This window comes from Nicotiana attenuata, chromosome 1, assembly GCF_001879085.1.
Source record: "Nicotiana attenuata strain UT chromosome 1, NIATTr2, whole genome shotgun sequence".
Taxonomy (NCBI): Eukaryota; Viridiplantae; Streptophyta; class Magnoliopsida; order Solanales; family Solanaceae; genus Nicotiana; species Nicotiana attenuata.
The window spans coordinates 44,305,786-44,324,279 of NC_031989.1; the positions used below are offsets into that span (position 1 = coordinate 44,305,786).

General features: G+C 36.5%; 2 protein-coding genes across 2 annotated transcripts; both read left to right on the forward strand.

Moving 5' to 3' along the window:
* Nucleotides 2,241-4,380, forward strand: LOC109235580 (spindle pole body component 110-like). Its single transcript, XM_019401748.1, has 3 exons — nt 2,241-2,458; nt 2,714-3,268; nt 4,302-4,380. Exons 1-3 carry the CDS (start codon nt 2,241-2,243, stop codon nt 4,378-4,380), a joined length of 852 nt encoding a protein of 283 aa, XP_019257293.1.
* LOC109235587 lies at nt 16,134-18,048 on the forward strand. The gene is made up of 2 exons (XM_019401757.1): nt 16,134-16,143; nt 17,468-18,048. The coding sequence occupies exons 1-2, from the start codon at nt 16,134-16,136 to the stop codon at nt 18,046-18,048; spliced, it is 591 nt and encodes a 196-aa protein (XP_019257302.1).

Consider the following 18,494-nt stretch of genomic DNA (forward strand, 5'->3'; position numbering starts at 1 on the left):
AAGGTTCGCGATGTTGCATTCATGGTTGGGGAGCGGATCTTGCTCCGGGTTTCGCCCATGAAGGCTGTTATGAGGTTCAGGAAGAAGGGCAAGTTGAGCCCAAAGTATATCGGGCCCATTCAGATTCTTGAGAGGGTTGGAGAGGTGGCTTAGATACTTGAACTACCACCTAGTCTAGCAATAGTTTATCCAGTATTCCATGTTTCTATGCTCCGGAAGTACCACGACGATCTGTCTCATGTGCTAGATTTCAGTTCAGTCCAGTTGGACAAGGATTTTCCTTATGTTGAGGAGCCGGTGGCCATCTTGGACAGGCAGGTTCGAACGTTGAGGTCAAAGAACATTGCTTCAGTGAAGGTTCAGTGGAAGGGTCAGCCATTCGAGTAGGCGACTTGGGAGACTGAGAATGATATGCGCAGCTGTTACCCTAATCTTTTCATCGCTTCAGGTATGTCTCTATACTCGTTCGAGGACGAACGATTGTTTTAAGAGGGGGGATGTAACAACTGGCCTGTTGTTTTGAAAGTTGATGGGTTTACAGTACCTTAGTTTTGTGTTTTGATGATCTAACAAATTTACTGTCAAAGAACTAGATAAGGAACCTAACACACTTGGTTCACAACTCAAATCAATGGACTTCAGCTTATGAAAGTTGCTATGACTTCAGAAGATAGAGAATCAACACAGGGACCTGATACCCTTGTGTTTCCCCTGACAGCAGTACGAAGTCAACTGTCTACAGCTGGAAAGTGACTGCCTGCACTGTACACAGAAACAGTGCAGCACAGTTCTGCAGTCACTTCTCATTTGACCCACTAAGTGATTACATCATTCAAGTGATGTCATCCATGTTGTATTAACATTAAACATTACAACAAAACATCACTTGAACACTTGAGAATTCATTCAAGCACTTCAACCATTTTGCCTGCCAAACATTCAATTCTCAAGTGCATCAAGAACAAAGAACAACACTACTATGGACCATTTCCTACGGCAAGTATTTTGTATGTCCTTAGTTAAGTTGTAACTTTGTAATTGTTCTTCATTGTAATTCCTACTTTGCTTATCTAGAAGCGTGATTTAGGAACCCCTTGTAAACCATAAACCTTTAGTGTTTGTGTCGTGACTAGAGTTAGTCATGTGTTGAAGTTTTGTGATAGGTGTATTGCAAAGTGGCTTGTAATAGGTGTATTACAAGTTAGTGAGGGATTAAGAGTTTAATTCCTAGATTGCATAGGTTGTAATCTAAAGTTGCTCATAGTGAAGTTGAAATCCTACCAGTGTAGGTCGTGGTTTTTTATCCCCTTGAGCAGGGATTTTTCCACGTAAAAACTCCTTATTGTTTATATTAGCATTCTCAGTAGAAACTCATATAGGACTTGGTCTCTATATAGTTTGGTGGACTCATATATTCTATCAATTGGTATCAGAGCGGGTTCTTTCTATCAGGTTAACACCCAGAAAGGATCCTCATGGCTGCTCCACCAAATTTTGAAGAAGGTTAGTCTACATATAGACCACCCAGATTCAATGGGGAATACTATGGGTGGTGGAAGACAAGAATGCATGACTTCATCATGGCAGAAGATTCTGAGTTGTGGGATGTTATTTGTGATGGTCCTTATGTCCCAACGAAGAAGGCTGGAGACCCCCCTGTGACGATGCCTAAAACCAGGAAAGAATACAATGACGCAGATAGGAAAGCTGTTGAGAAAAATTTTCATGCTAAGAAAATTTTGGTGTGTGGCATAGGACCTGATGAATACAACAGGATCTCAGCCTGTCAATCTGCCAAGAAGATATGGGAAGCTTTGCAAACAGCTCACGAGGGAACCAATCAAGTAAAAAATCTAAGATTGACATGCTCACCACCGAATCTGAACTCTTCAGAATGAAGGACGATGAATCTATTCAAGATATGCACACAAGATTCACTTCCATCATAAATGGTTACACTCGCTTGGTGAAATTATTCCTAGGAACAAGCTCGTGAGGAAAATTCTCAGTGTCCTGCCCAGTTCATGGGAGAGTAAGGTGAATGCTATTACTGAAGCAAAGGATTTGCAAGAGCTGACCATAGATGAGCTAGTCGGAAATCTGAAAACCTACGAAATGAAGAAGAAGAAGGACAGTGAAAGAAGAGAACCAAAGAAGGAAAAGAACCTGGTACTCAAAGCTGAAAGCAATGACTCAAGCGAGGAGGACAGTGACATGGCTTACTTAAAAGGTTTCAAAAGATGATCAGAAGAAACGGAGGGATACCAAAAAGAGGCAGTTCCAGCAGACCAAAGAATTATGACCTTTGTCATAAATGTGCAAAGCCAGGGCATTTTATCAAGGATTGCCCTCTCCTGAAGCAAGAACATTTCAAGTATAACCCTGACAAAGCAGCAAAGAGGAACCCGGTGCCTGACAAACGCTTCAAAAGAAAGAACGCCGCTGACAATGCTGTAAGGTAAGCTCTTGCAGCATGGGGAGATTCCTCGAGTGAGTCTGAAGAAGAAACTGATACAGGTGATAGCTCTATGATGGCAGTTGGAAGTGAAGAAAATGAATATGATTCAATATTTGCTTTGATGGCTCAATCAGACAATGATGAAGATGATGACAATGATGAGGTAAACTTCAGGGACGTTCAGAGAAATCTGAAATCCTACTCTCCTAAAAAACTCATGTCATTAGCAAATGTATTAATTGATGCCTATCATAGTCTTGTAGATGATAAGGATGCCCTGACCATAGAGTTAGGAGATGCTGAACAAACTAGAGATGACTTGGTAGTGTGTGTGGTTGATCTGAAGGAAACAATAAGTGATCTGGAGAATGAAAAGGTGGCTTTGAATGCAAAAATTGTTAGTGTAGAACATGAAAGAGACGACTTTATATTAGTAGTTGTTGACCTAAAAGAAACTATTGAAAATCTAAGTAAAGAAAAGAATGACTTAGTGGAAAAAATCGATGCCTTAGAGCAAGAAAGAGATGACCTCCTAGTTGTGATCATAGATTTGAGGGAAACAATAGAGGAACTCAAAGCAGAGCGTGGGTCTGGGAGGACTGATAAAGGAAAAGGAGTTGTTAGTGAAGCACATATCAGGCTAGAAAATAAATTAAATGCTGTAAAAATCAGTTTATGTGATGAACTTGAAAAAACTAGACAACTCCAAGCAGAATTGGATATAGCAAACATTGATCTTGAGAAGTCTCTTAAGTGGACCTGGTCCTCGGATGCTATTACTGCCGTGTATGTTCACAATGGTGGAAACAGGCAGGGAATAGGGTTTCAAAGGGAGAGAACTCCTTACAACCCTTATAGCAAGTATGTTACTGTACCCGATAATTGGCTGTGTACCCATGTGGGAACAACGGGCATTTCAAAGAAGATTGCCAAGCCAGAGCTCGGTCTCTTTAGAAAAATAATTTTTTTGCTGAAAAAGTAACTGCTAAAAGGGGACCAGGTGCCACTCATAAAAAACGTATGTTACCTGCATGAACTAAAAGAGCACTTATTCATCCTCATTCTTATTACAAGGGACCCAAACTTGCTTGGGTTCCTAAATCTAACCCTTGATTTCCTTGTGCAGGGAACAGTGAAAGGAAGTAGTCAACAATGGTTCATGGATAGTGGATGCTCAAAGCACATGACTTGAATACCATGGACTTCCTCTCACTAAAGCCCTGCAAGGAGGGAGTGTATCCTTTGGAAATGGGAAAAGGGGATACATTCTTGGAGTTGGAAAGATTGGGAAATCACTCACTCACTCAATTGAGAATGTGTACTACGTCAATGGGCTCAAGTACAGTCTCTTGAGTGTTTCTAAAATTTGTGATAAAGGAAACAAGGTGGAGTTCTTGTCAAAGATATGCACAGCTACTAATCTAGTAACAGGCGAAGTGGTGCTGGTGGCCAAAAGATACAAGAACATCTATGTTGCCGACTTTGAGTCTCTACAAAGTGGTGATCTGAGTTGCTTGAAAGCAATTGATGATGATGTTGAGCTGTGGCACAGAAGATTGGGGCACGCAAGTTTTTCTCTACTGAACTAACTAGTTCAGAATGACCTGGTGCGTGGTCTGCCCAAGTCAAAGTTTGCGGAGCATAAAGTTTGTGATGCCTGCGCCAGAGGGAAGCATGTGAAATCCTCATTTAAGCCAAAGAAGGATGTCAGCACCTCAAAATCACTTGATCTCCTTCATATGGATCTCTGTGGTCCTATGAGAGTGCAAAGCAAAGGAGGAAAAAGATACATTTTTGTGATAGTGGACGATTATTCCAGATTCACTTGGACCCTTTTTCTCAGATCAAAAGATGAGACCTTTGAACTGTTTGTAGCGTTTGTGAAGAAAATTCAAGTGAAGATGGACTTAAAAGTAGCCTGAATAAGATCAGATCATGGGATTGAATTTGACAATGCCAAGTTTAATGATTTTTGCAATGAGAATGGGATTACTCATAACTTCTCAGCTCCCAAAACTCCACAGCAAAATGGAGTTGTGGAAAGGGAAAACAGAACTCTTGAAGAAATGGCAAGGACAATGTTGATCGATAGTGGGATTGCAAAGAACTTCTCGGCTGAAGCTGTCAATACTGCCTGCTACTTGGTGAACAGGTGCATGATCAGGTCTCTCTTGAACAAAACTCCCTATGAGTTACTGAATGGAAGAAATCCCAAGCTGACTCACTTAAGAACATTTGGGTGCAAATGTTATGTTCTCAACAATGGAAAGGATCAGCTTGGAAAATTTGATGCCAAGAGTGATGAAGGAATCTTTTTCGGGTACTCTTCTCAAAGTAAAGCTTACAAGATATACAACAAGTGGACTAAGTGTGTTGAAGAAAGTGTACACGTAATCTTTGACGAGTCCTATCTCTCTTGTGAGAAAAACAACAAGGGTGATCAAGATGGAGAGCCTATGTTAGTTCCAGGTGAAGTCATTGATATGGCAAACGGAAAGGCAGACATGATGAGTCAAGTGAAGGAGTCAGGTGAAGACAATACAATTCCTTCCTCATCAACAGGAGAGGAACCAGGTACCATAATTACAACTACTGAAGCTGAAGAAAAAGTGGTTGATGCAGTACAAGGTACTCCACAAGCTGCTGAGAGAAGAATGCTAGGGAACCAGTCAGACTTACCCAGCTCCTTTACAAATGAAGCTCAAGTTCCCAACTGGAAACACAAAAGCTCCTATCCTCTTGACAATATACTTACTCCTCTAGATTCAGGAGTACAAACCAGATCAAAAGCCAGAAATTCACTTGCCTTCTTAGCATTTTGTTTCCCAAATAGAACCCAAAAACATCAAGGAAGTCTTAAAGGATGCATATTGGATCACTACCATGCAAGATGAGTTGCATCGGTTCGAAAGAAACAATGTATGGTACCTGATACCTAGACTCTCAGATAGAACAATCATAGGAACCAGGTGGGTATTCAAGAATAAGCTCGATGAACATAGAAACACTATAAGGAACAAGGCTAGGCTAATGGTTAAGGGTTACAATCAGGAGGAAGGAATTGTTTACGATGATACTTTTGCTTCGGTTGCTCGCATGGAAGCTATCAGAATCCTTATTGCATTTGCATCACATATGGAATTCACTCTATTCCAAATGGATGTCAAAAGTGCATTTCTGAATGGATTCCTTAAGGAAGAAGTCTATGTAAAGCAACTCCAGGCTTTGAATGTCATGAACACCCTGAATATGTGTTTAAATTGGACAAGGCATTGTATGGATTGAAGCAGGCTCCTCGAGCTTGGTATGAAAGATTGTCAAAGTTTCTCTTGGAAAATGGTTTCACAAGAGGAAGAATTGACAACACTTTATTTCTGAAGAAACGAGGTAGGAACCTGCTCATCGTTCAGGTATATGTTGATGATACCATTTTTGGGGCAACAGCTGATCCACTGTGTGAAGACTTTGCAAAACTCATGGGAAGTGAATTTGAGATGAGCATGATGGGTGAGTTGAACTTCTTCTTGGGTCTTCAAGTAAAGCAGTCCACAAAGGGTACACTCATCAGTCAACAGAAATACATCAAGGAGCTCCCGGAGAGGTTTGATATGGAAGCATCAAAAGTGATTGACACTCCCATTGCCACTGCTACTCGACTGGACATGGATGAATCTGGCTCTCCTATAAACCAAACCATGTATAGAGGCATTATTGGGTCTCTCCTCTACCTCACTGCCAACAGACCTGATATTGTCTTTAGTGTGGGGCTATGTGCAAGGTTTTAGTCAAATCCCAAGGAATCTCATCTGAAGGCTGCCAAGAGAATTTTGAGATATCTTAAGGGAACACAGGACCTGGTTATGTACTACCCTTCAGGTGATAATTTTAATCTTATTGGGTATGCTGATGCTGACTATGCAGGTTATCTTGTGGACAGGAAAAGTACTTCTGGAATGGCTCATTTTCTAGGATCATGTCTCATCTCATGGGGGACAAGGAAGCAGAACTCAGTTGCTCTTTCAACAGCTGAAGCAGAATATGTTGCTGCAGCTTCCTGCTGTGCTCCTATGGATCAAACAGCAATTGGAAGATTTTGGTGTGTACACTGACTGTGTGCCTCTCCTATGTGACAACACCAGTGCACTCAACATGGCCAAGAACCCGGTTCAACATAAAAGAACCAAGCACATTGATGTGAGACATCATTTTCTCAGAGACAATGTGGAGAAAGGGCTTATCTGTATGAAGTTCTGTAGTACAGAGGACCAAATTGCATATATCTTCACCAAAGCACTAAGTAGAGAACATTTTGAGAGAAATAGGCTGAAGCTGGGGCTATTAAGGCCTAATTGAGAACCTAATTCCCATCAGTTGGCTATGAAAATCACTTTCAGGTAACATTAGCTAAAGTGTTTTCCGGCCAAGGCTAACCGTTGCAAGTAGACACGCATGATGACTATAGAAGCTGTAGATGCACTGCAATGAGTGATAAAAGAGGATGGAAATTTTGAAAGACAGGTCAAGAACCTAGTTCTTGTACCACAGGTTAGTAGTCTTGTGTTTTTTCATACATATCTTAAAAGGATGCAAAAATCAAGTGCCATATCATCAACTTTTTTCAGACCCTGTATGTCACGTTTTTCAATTCAAATCCCTTTATCTCCCTCTGAAACGTTGCAACTCCTCACAAATCTACCGCCATTTTAGAACCGGTTTCTCTCTCCCTCATCATTACTTCTTCTCTCATTAAAACCCTCTCATTTCTTTGAACGACCATATCTCCTCTTCAGTCCTTCTCTAGAACTTTCAAACTTCATCTCTGCCATGGCTGAAGATCAACCAATAATCCCCTCCTTAGTTGAGAAAACCCTTGATTCTTCCGCTTCTAGTGAAACACCTCTCACCATCTCCTTTTCACCCACCGCTGTAGAGGACATTCCCAAACCAGATTTTCCTACACCCTCTAGTTCTCATGTCACTCTCTCAAACCTGTCTCTCCCTCCAAATGTTAAGAACTCAGAAACCCCAAAATACGATAACCTTTCATCTCTATCACCTGAGATTTTCACTGAACAAAGCAAGGGTGGAGAACAGAGTAAAGTTCCGCAGGTAGTAGAGGTCTCAGAGGTTAGTATTGATCAGGTAGTTGTTCTCGCTTCTGATTAGTGGCACCCATGGAGTCTCAAGAGAAAGAGGCCGTAGAAAACATATTGGCCATATCTGCTGATGGAATAGTGTATGGGGTGATCTCTTTTGTGCCTAAGTCTCAGAGGAAAGAGACACAGTTGTCCGAGGAAGAAGGAGCTGTGGTGCTCTTTGAAAATTCTGCACTAGCAGAGACTACTGGGACTCCTCTTGAAGGACCTGACCCTTCTCCTGAGGAAACAGGTCAAGGATCCTCTTCCCAGCTAGTCTCGACACTGCTCCTTCTCCACAGTTTAATGTTGAGCCCTTGGAAATTTTGGCTCCCGGTATGAGGTCTAGTGATGAGGAAGATCAGGATCATGTTGCTCTAGATATGTTCATTGCCAAGAAGAGATTAGTAACCACTCCTGATCCTTCTCCTAAGCGACCTACTACTAGGTTGCAAGCAAAGGAGGCCTTTGAGTCTGCCTTGCAAAAGAGTAAAAGGAGTAACAAGAAGAAGAAAAAGAGGCTGGTGAAAAATGGGGAGGTTGTGGGTGACAAAAACATTCCTGTGGTGGAAATAGATGAGGAAGCAGCAGAGGAACCAAGTTCCTTGGTGAAAAGGTCTCAGAAAAAGAAGCGAGAGAAAGGTGTTGCTACACCAAGTTCAAAATCGGTGAAAAGTGGTGGAAAGTTGAAATAAGTTGTGAGTGAACAGTCCTTGTCTGATGAGTACGTGTTAGTAAAGTCGAGTGGAAAGGGAAAATCGAGTGTGAAGTCTAGAAAAAGGAAGGTGGAAACTGTGAGGGAACCTGATTCTGCAAAGAGAGTGAAGCATGAGAGTATGTCTGCTAAGGAACGACTGAGGTACCAAAAGGTTCTGTGGGGTCGCACTTTTGACCCAGAAATCTCTGAAATGGCCGGAATGAGACAAATAATTGACGTGGTCACATTTCAATAGTGGGGACATCTGTTCAAGGTGGATGTGCCCAAAGTCTATGAGGATGAGGTCCAAAGTTTCTATGCAGATCTCTTTCCTGTTGAAACTGATCATATCTGTGCTTTGGATAATGGAGTTGATATTGTGTTGGATGCTGCTCTGCTTGCGGACATTCTTAAGGTCCCTGCTGATGGTATGTCTTCTGTGAAGAATGTGTGTGGGTCAAATTTCAAAAATGTTATTGTGAAGGAAGGTACCGTCCAGCGGGGAGAACGGGTCCACAAGAAAGCTTTGCTTCCTGTTTATTAGTTATTGTTTAAACTGGTGAACAAAGTTCTTCTACCCCGTGCTGAGAGAAGGTCCATTACTTCCAAGTCTGACTTGTATCTGATGGAAGCACTGGATGGGTTTAAAGCTGTAAACTTGCCAACCATCATGATTGAGCACATGCAAAAGGTGGCCACTTTCAAGGATGGAAACCACGGTCTTCCATATGGATTTCTTCTCATGCACGTCTTCAAGTTCTTCAAAGTGCCTTCGGGACAACCTAAGATAGGGACCAAGAAGCAGACCTTCTCTCAAACTACTTTGGAGGAATGCGAATGTGTTGAAAAGAATGGAGGGGTAGGCAGCACTTCGACAATCTCTCAGCTCATCAATACTCAAAATAGTGCTACTGAGGAGATACGAAAGTTGAAGGCAAGGAATGCCATATTGGAGAGTCAGCAAGCCCAAGGGGCACCTGGGTCAAATGAGGAGATAGCTCGTCTGACCAAGGAAAATGCTGATCTCCGGCAACAAGTGGAGAACCTGAAGGAGAAACTGCTCACCGAGCAAATGTCGGAGAATGCCTGAATAGATCTCGTTCTCAACACCCTAGCTGCAGCCTCTAAGCCCTCTCCTCCTAGTGTCCCTTAGGCAAACTCTTTCAGCGAGCAGTTTCTAGATTATCTTTTTTTTTTTTGATGACTTTGGCAGTTGTTTTTGTTTTTCTTTTATGGTGTGGATGGGATGTACTTGTACTGCTCCCGATGATAACAGTCCAATTTCTGCCTTTGTTGTAATGGCAAAGGCCTATGTACTATAATATCCTATTTTGCTGTTTATTGCTTATGTTTCTCTACTTCTCTTCTCTATCATGTTGTGTGCACATATGTGGCATGAGTTAGCTAGGCTGGACTTTTTTATGATGATATCTTTCTTGTGTATTTTTAATGATGCCAAAAGGGGGAAGTATATATTTCAGTTATTCCGCACGTTGGTTAGGCTTACCTAGTCTTAGAGACTAGGTACCGTCACGACATCTTACGAAAGGAAAGTTGGGTCGTGACAATTTTTCGACTTTTAGATGATTTAATGTGCAAACCATTGCCTAATACTAATTTAATTAACACATCTATCTTCCAATTAAATTCAATTCTTTTCTCCTTTTTCTATTTTATCTCTACCATGTTTTTTTCCTTTTCTTGTTATTTAACTGTCTTTCATTTCTTTCTCCCTTTCCTCTATAGAACTTGTGGCTTGTTACTTCCATTATTGCACTTTAATTTGTTCTGTTAAGAAGAATTTATACGTGCCATATTTCTTTAATATTGTAATTTTTTTTGTTGCTTTTGACTTTATTTAAATTTTCACTTAATATTTTTTGATCTTTTCTAAGTGTTGACCTTATTCTTACGTATTATTAATTGATTGCTTGTCAAAATGACTTTGGTGTTGTCAATATGTATTTGTGATTTATGGAATGTTATTAATTGATGTAGTTTATTAATTATTATCTTCAAACCATCATTGAAAGTAAGTCATCATACGAGAAATTTATATTATTATTTTAGTTTAACTATATTTTATGTTAATTAAAAAATTTAATATATCTTTTTAATGGTTATTACTTTTAATTAAATTAAATTAAATTAATTAAAGTTTTTTATAGTAAATATTTAAAATTATTTCACTGTTTAATAAACAATTATATTTGTAATAAACCTTGATACTTGTCATTTTTCGTAATATGATAAGTAAAAATACTTTTTGAAAAGATTTAACAAACACAATCTATTTATAACCTAGTGAAAAGAATACTTCTGAAACTAATTCATCAAACAACAATTGCTTCTCCCTAAAAGTAACTTCTCTAAAAAATTGTTTTAACAAAAATACTTTTCAAAAGCTAAACAGGCTCTAAGTAGCGGAGTAGGGCGGGGTCAGATGTGTCATTTCACAATAAAAAGGCTTCATAGTAGGATTGTGCATGGATCGAATCGAATCGGATCGGATCCGATTTAGTATATTACGGATTCTACAAAATGCAATCCGAATCCGGTCTGAATTAATAGTGGATCGGATTTTAAAGTTTGAATCGGATCAATATTTTGGATTTCGAATCGGATTATACATATTATTAAGGCTATTGCTAATCTAATCGGCTAATGCATCTGCCTTATCTGCTTCTTCTGTGTTCTGTGCTAATACAAACATCTCTTTGGTAGTTTAGTTTTTATCCCTTTTATCACATTGCATCTCTAAGAAAATATTTCTCTGGAGGTTCGAGTTGTTATGCCTCAAAGTTGCAAACTCATAACGTATATTTTCTTTGTAAAAGAGGCAATATAGCAAGAAAAACTCATGTTTATGCAATTATGAGGGTTCTATGGTACCAATATAGCTAAATCCAGCAATTGTCAAGGTAATAACTTGGAGGAAGATGTAAAGAAAGTACTAACTATCCGAAATTAAAGTTTACTCCCCCCGTTTCATATTAAATGAGGTACTTTTCTTTTTAGTCTGTTACAAAATAAATGACACATTTCTAAATTTGAAAATAATTCAACTTTAAACTCCTCATTTTACTCATTTTACCCTTAATGAGAAGCTTTTATAATCACACAAAAGTCATGGCCCCACAAAGCTTTACCCCTTAAGCTTTTAAGACCACAAATTTGAAAAGTCTTTCTTTTTTTTCCTTAAACTCTGTGCCGAGTCAAACTACCTCAATTGATTTGAAACGGAGGGAGTAGTATTTATACATGCTCTAATAATTTCAAATTTCGGATCGGATCGGGTTAAAATTATACCAATCCGAATCCGATCCGAATATCCGAAATTTTAATAAACATAATTCGAAATTGAGCGAATCGGTTCGGATTTCGGATATCCGATCCAAATGAACAGCCCTACTCCATAGTGTTTGCATGTCTTTGACGTGAGATTTAGAGCCCGTTTGAATATAAGATTTTTTTTTACTTTTTTCGATATTTTTTTATTTTTTTTGAAATTAGTGTTTGGGAAGTAATTTTCTCTTGAAGATAAATTTTGAAATTTTTCGAAAATTTAAAAAACTCTTAAAAGTTATTTTTCAAAATTTTCACTCAGATCACTTGCAAAACGTCAAAAACAACCCAAAATTATATTCATGCCCAAAGACAACTCTAATTTTCAAATAACATTTTCACTTAAATTTTTTTTTCACTTTTTGAAATTTTACAATTCTTATGTCCAAAACGCCCACTTAGGCTTCATACAAAAATGTTCACTTTTTTTGAAAAAAAACTTCTTTTAGTTTTAAATCAACATTTGGCCATGAAACCTTCAATTTTCACTTGAAGATGAATTTCGGAGTTTTTACAAGAAAAACTTCAAAAGGTCTAATTTTTCAAAATTTACTTCAAATCACTCTCAACAAAACACGCCCACAGTATTTTATATGTCCACAACACGGACTCTAACTTACAAATATCATTTTCATTTAATTTTTTTTTACTTGTACAATTTCTTACGTCCAAACGCCCACTTAAGTCGTCTACAGCGAAGCAAAGTAGATGTGATATTGAATCTGAATCTATTGACTGAACAAATTCTGTAGGCAATGAATGCGCCGACACTTCTGATTCACCGTCCACTTCACGCCGTGTCCCTATCATGTGTTCCCGCTCCATTCGGTTCCGTGACGGCGTAACCTTCCTTTTTATTTTTATTTGAAGAAGAAAAAAAGAAGCTACCGTCATATAAACGGCGGTTTGTCAATCTGAAAAGACCAAATCAAAGGACAAGACCTCATGGACGTAAAATTCTCATTTCAATCGACTTTACAAATCCCGCCAAAACAGCTAGATATATCTTTTATATTTCTTATCCTATTATTATTAATTGTCCAAATATAAATGAAGTAAAATAATTCATGTTTATATTATGGATGAAGATGACTTTATTTATAACAAAGACGGAGCTCGTGATGAAAAATGATAAGACTAGCCGGTCAATTTTTGGCTCGCATCCCAGACGTAGTTGAAATATTTGTGTGGCCTATGAATATGAAGAAATGATATGCTATAAGTAGGGGGTGTACATGAGACTGGTTCGGTTTTTATTTAAAATCAAACCAAACTAACTATATCAGATTGGATTGGTTCGGTTTTGTCGAGTTTTTTGGGTTTTCCGGATTTTTATGTTACGTGAATATTATTTCAATCTTACTTTATTAAAATTTTTATAAGTAAATATATGTTTAGTAAAAATTGAAAAACTTGACAAACATATGATCTATTTAAATATTTTTATGGTAGTATTTTGTTAATAACACATGATAGTTATTTTTTAGTCCCCTGACAATAATTTTTCGTTGATGTACACTTATAAGGTTAAATGAATTCAATAATTAAACATAAAAATCAACATGATACCTAATTAATGATAAATTCTATTTAATTTTAGATTATCAAAATACCACTTCCAATTTGAAAGAAAAAATATAAGAATTTAATAAATCTTGATATATCAACAAGGAAGAACAAAGAAATTGACGCATTTCAGTAACACTTGATAAGAAAGTGATCATATAACCCATTTTTTAAGGTTAGTAAAAATGGAGTACTTCATATTCTATTAAATATTACATTCTATAAGAGAATCCCAAATATTTCTAGAATTTTTATAAAGAAAATTCTATATAAAGTGTTAAAAGTATATATAAAAATTATATATTTATATGTCGGTTTGGTTCGGTTTTTTTTACTCAATACCAAACCAAATCAAACCAAACCTAGTCGGGTTTTTTAATCGGTTTGGTTGACTTTTCGGTTTGGTGCGGTTTTCCGGTTCAGTTTGTACACCCCTAGCTATAAGTATAACCTAGGGCTTTGCATAATATGATAAATATCGAATTATCGTTCCGAAATTAAAAATTTTGGTATTTGGTATTTGATATTTTGGTATTTGAAATGGTATTTGTTTAAGTTTTAAAAAATATTAATATTAGGTATGGTACGGTATTTTAAAATGAAACCGAAATACTGAAACCATACCAAAAAATATATTTTTTATTACACAATACTCATATTATCTATCTATATCTATATTTATTATAAAAGCACGAATACGATGTTGGTTGACCAAAATAGCCCTAAAATACATAAAACTATAGGTTATTTTGGTAAAAACATAGTAATAAAAATAGAGTTCTAATTAAGTATTGCCTCTTGATTTTAGTACAGAAGGAGTAAGGATCAGTAACTAATCATCTAATTAGAAAAGCACACATGATTTTACGAAACTTATATAATCTCAAATATCCATTACATCTTTCACCCAAGTTGATTTGTATTTTCATAAAAAATTGGAACTTAAGGTCGATACAAATTTATCATATTGCTTAGCGTTATTGTCAGCTTCTACACTATTAATGAGCTTTTATGAAGAAATTGTTTTGGTTATGCATAATTTATCATGTATCTTCTTCGCTTTATTTTTTTTTGGGTCGACCATATTATAGATTTTAAGGAGAAAGTCTAAAATTATCAGGTGAAAATTTCTTAGTTTGGTTTTATATTTCATTTTTCTAAAGCTCGAGTGATTTTAACTTTGGCATGGACGATTTTATTGGAGGAAGATACTATATAATATCATCATTGGCATAGATCCTCGCTCTTAATGTTTGTTTGTGATGCAAGTAATGATAATTGCGGTCTAGCTGGTATTATTTTTTCTATTTATGGAGTTAGGCTTTACTCGGCAAAAATTTTAATCCGTCATATTCCTCTTAAGTTTAATTTTATCTTATAATCTTTTTCCTCTTTGTTATTTAGCATAGATTTGAATCTAATAACTAACTTTAGATTGTTAAATTATGAAAACAATGAATTTGAAACAAATTTCAATAAGAAGTGCTTTAAGATCTGTTTCTTTTCACATGTATTTCTATCAAGTTTCCTTCGTTTTCCATTTGCAATATCAACTTTTTTTTTTGCAAATCATTCATGGGAAATTAATAAACAATAATAGAATTTAAAAGAAGCCTAGCCCAACCACAGTTTTGTTCATTACACAGTAATTTTTTTCTCACTTTTTAAGTATATTAATATCTTTGATAAATCTATCACAATTTGCAGTATTTGGTTGATTCTTTAACAAATTCAAAATAAATTAAAATAATGGTTAAATTCAAGACTCAAAATGGAAATACCGTAAGCAAGAGGACCTCTGGACTTATGCTTAATTTATAATTGTGATCTAATTAAAGTTTGTGAACAATGTGTACTGCTTCATGCGATGTTCTATACGAATTAAAGTCTTAATTCTAATTAAGATGACCTAACTACATTAACAATTATAATGTTCTAGGGGTATTAACTTAAGCGAGAAGAAAACCATGATAGGGTAGGGAGGAATCACTGAACAAATTAACATATAGGAAGCATAATAATTTTTCGGAATGTAGTCGAGGAGTCCATGAAACTGAAAGAGTTATAAAATAATTATTCTTACACACACTTAAAAAGAGTTTATAGGAACACCGAACCTTAGTATGATAAATAAATTAAGGTGATGAAGGTCCAGCATATCAAGTGAGCTGCTGAGTCTGAGACACAACCTTCTAAGAGTTAAAATCGGATTCTATGTAAAGAAAAGAGTGAAAATGGTAGGGCAGAATTTTTCACTTTAGTAATTAATTGTAACTTGTAGTTGTGGCGTTTATGTAATTAAAATAATACTTCAATTGAATTGAAAAACTAATATCTTTACTTAAATGTATGTACAAGAATATTTAGGATTCAATTTTCAAAGGAAATAATTATATGAGAAGAACATGTTTAAATTAGACATACATTAACTATCATAAAGAATTATAAACACAAGACAAAATTACATTACCAAATCATTGAAGAACATTTAATTTCAATTAAACCTTAATATTATAGGTGAGTGAGAAAGGGAAAAATAAAAACAAAAAGAGGAGAATAGAATAGAATGATGATCAAATTGTTAGAAATTATCGTCTCTTCTAGAGACTTCTAGTGTAGCCCACATATAAGGTAATAAATTATTTACCTTATCTCCCAAAGGAAATAATATATCAGATAATATTTTATAGTTATGCATATATGGTAATTTCTTTGATGGAAAGAAATTACCATATATTAGGAGTCTCTAGGGTAATTATAATTTATGGAGAAGTCCCCAGGGCTAAAGTATTTGCCTTAGAGTCCCTAGCCTACCTATAAATACGCATGTGACTCCATCGGTCTGGCACCCTGCGATAGGCACAGGCTAGAAGACTCCTTAGATTTTCTTTCAAGGTTCTTCCAAGGAATTCCCCACATCACTTGAACAACCATGGCTGAAGGTACGTTCCTATTAATATTCCGCTGTGTCGGCTCTGTGTTTGTGTTCGAATTTTTAACATGTGGTATCAGAGCCTGCCTTTTAGCTATGTTGTTCAGTGTTTATTGATGATGATTGTAATTTATCATGTTCCTGTAACATGAAATTTCTCAATTACATCGAGAAATTTTACTGTTTTGTCTTTGCAGTGTGTCGTCTCTGACCTTTATTTATATCTGAAACGTATAGTTACTCACATGAGGTTTGAAGTTTTAAATTAAGACTTGGATCCATGGCACACTGTGTGTATTTGACAATGCATTGTAAAGTAACTGTTGTTAGTCGGTGTTGTCCTTTTTTTTTTTTTTATTCTTGAGTTTCAATATTTTGAATACTTGCTGGACCTAAATATTTGTAGCCGATATAAATATAAAAGGTCTCATATTATTGTTTGTAATATGTGAGTTTGGTATTCTTGCATTGACTAGAATTAACAAACAATTGGTAAAACTTTTTAACAAACATTTATTTTGTATTATTTGAATCTACTTTACTTCTTAGTAGTGAAAATATCCTAGTCAAAGTTTATTCTTACAAAGTTGCTCTCATGACCATGCTTAGTTTTTCTATATATATGTTTAATAGGTCACATGGTTCTGAAGTTTCGTGACCTTTGCTCTTTACTTCCTCATCGAAATTTTGGAGTCTCTGTTTGTTATTCTAGACTAAAAATCAATGCACTATTCATAAGAAATTCAAGTGTTTTAGAATAACGGAAATTGACTAACTGTTCCTTTATAGTTATTTAAGTTCGTAACGTGTGAATTAATTATAAGAAATAACCTTTTGTATAGCGTTATGCTTATATCAACTAAGGAAACATTTGTTTAAGTTGATTGCTAAAGTTAATTATTCTAAGATGTCATTTTGAGTTTTCTTTTATATGATGTATTTAGGAGTGGCCACAGTATCTTGAATACTTAATATAAAAGAAATTGAGTTTATTAATCACATAACGTTTAGTGATTAAAAGTTATAATGACATCTATTTAGTCAAGTTATCTTATTAAAATGGTAACCCGGCCCTACAGGGAGGTAACCATTTTTGGTGAGATTAATTGGAATGAGATAGTAAACCTTTAAGTTAAATTATCTTATGCCCACAAGTACGGATAAATTTTTATATATTTTGGTTTACTAGTCTAATAAAGTTAGTAAATTCTATGGATGGGTTGCAACCTCTGCCAACAGGAAGGTCTAGAATTTACAATGAATCGGTATTTTACGCGATTCACCTTTGATGGATTGTACTTCATAGCTTATGTATGTTTATCCTTGTTTTGCAGTCTTTACCGCATTTCCTACTGCTATTTTTAATGAGAATGCTCGAATTCCAATGCTTTCTGGTGACAATTATGCTGAATGTAAGGAGAAAGTCCTTCTCACTTTAGGGTGCTCGGATCTAGACCTGGCACTCCGTGTGGATGAACCACCTATTCCCACGGAATCAAGTACGTCAGCTGCTAAGGCTAATTATGAGCGGTGGGAGCGATCTAATCGCTTAAGTTTAATGCTCATAAAAGCTCATATAAGCCAAAGCATTAGGGGTTCTATCCCTAATAGCGATAAGGTCAAAGCTTACATGAAGGCAATTGATGAACAATTCGTAAGCTCTGACAAGGCATTGGCCAGCACCCTTATGAAGAGGCTCTCAAGTATGACTTTCGACAGAAGTCGTATAGTGCGTGGGCACATTATGGAGATGAGAGACATTGCTGCTAAACTTAAGTCCCTTGAGGTAGATATGTCTGAACCATTTCTTGTGCATTTCATTCTCAACTCCCTTCCTGCGGAATATGGTCCTTTCAAGATCTCTTACAACACACATAAGGATAAATGGTCAATCAATAAGCTTTTGACCATGTAGAAGAAGAGAGGTTGAAGCATGAGATACCTGAAAGTGTTAATATGGTGACTCATGGTAAGAGAAATGCAAAGATGGGCAAAAGTGTTCCCATGAAGAAGAAAAGCACCTTCGACAAAGATGTTTGTTGTTTCTGTAAAAAGAAGGGACACTGGAAGAAGGATTGCCTGAAATACAAGAAATGGCTTGAGAAGAAAGGTAATTTTACCTTTGTATGTTATGAATCTAATTTTACTGAAGTTTCTGATAATACATGGTGGATTAATTCTGGTGCTACAATTCACATTGCCAAAATCATGCAGGGCTTTCTAACTTAGAGGAAGCCGATAGGAAGTGAACAATACGTCTATTCTGGCAATAGGACGCGTTCACGTGTGGAAGACGTGGGGACTTATAGGCTCATTTTGAAGGATGGTTTTCACTTAGATTTAGAAAATACTTTTTATGTT

Excerpts from the sequence above, each read along its gene's own strand:
- LOC109235580 (XM_019401748.1), top strand. The coding sequence starts at position 2,241 with ATGATCAGAAGAAACGGAGGGATACCAAAAAGAGGCAGTTCCAGCAGA. Across the intron at positions 2,459-2,713 it reads GCCGCTGACAATGCTGTAAG|TCTTGTAGATGATAAGGATG; the intron begins GTAAGCTCTTGC and ends TGCCTATCATAG. Across the intron at positions 3,269-4,301 it reads GTTCACAATGGTGGAAACAG|ATCAAAAGATGAGACCTTTG; the intron begins GCAGGGAATAGG and ends CCTTTTTCTCAG.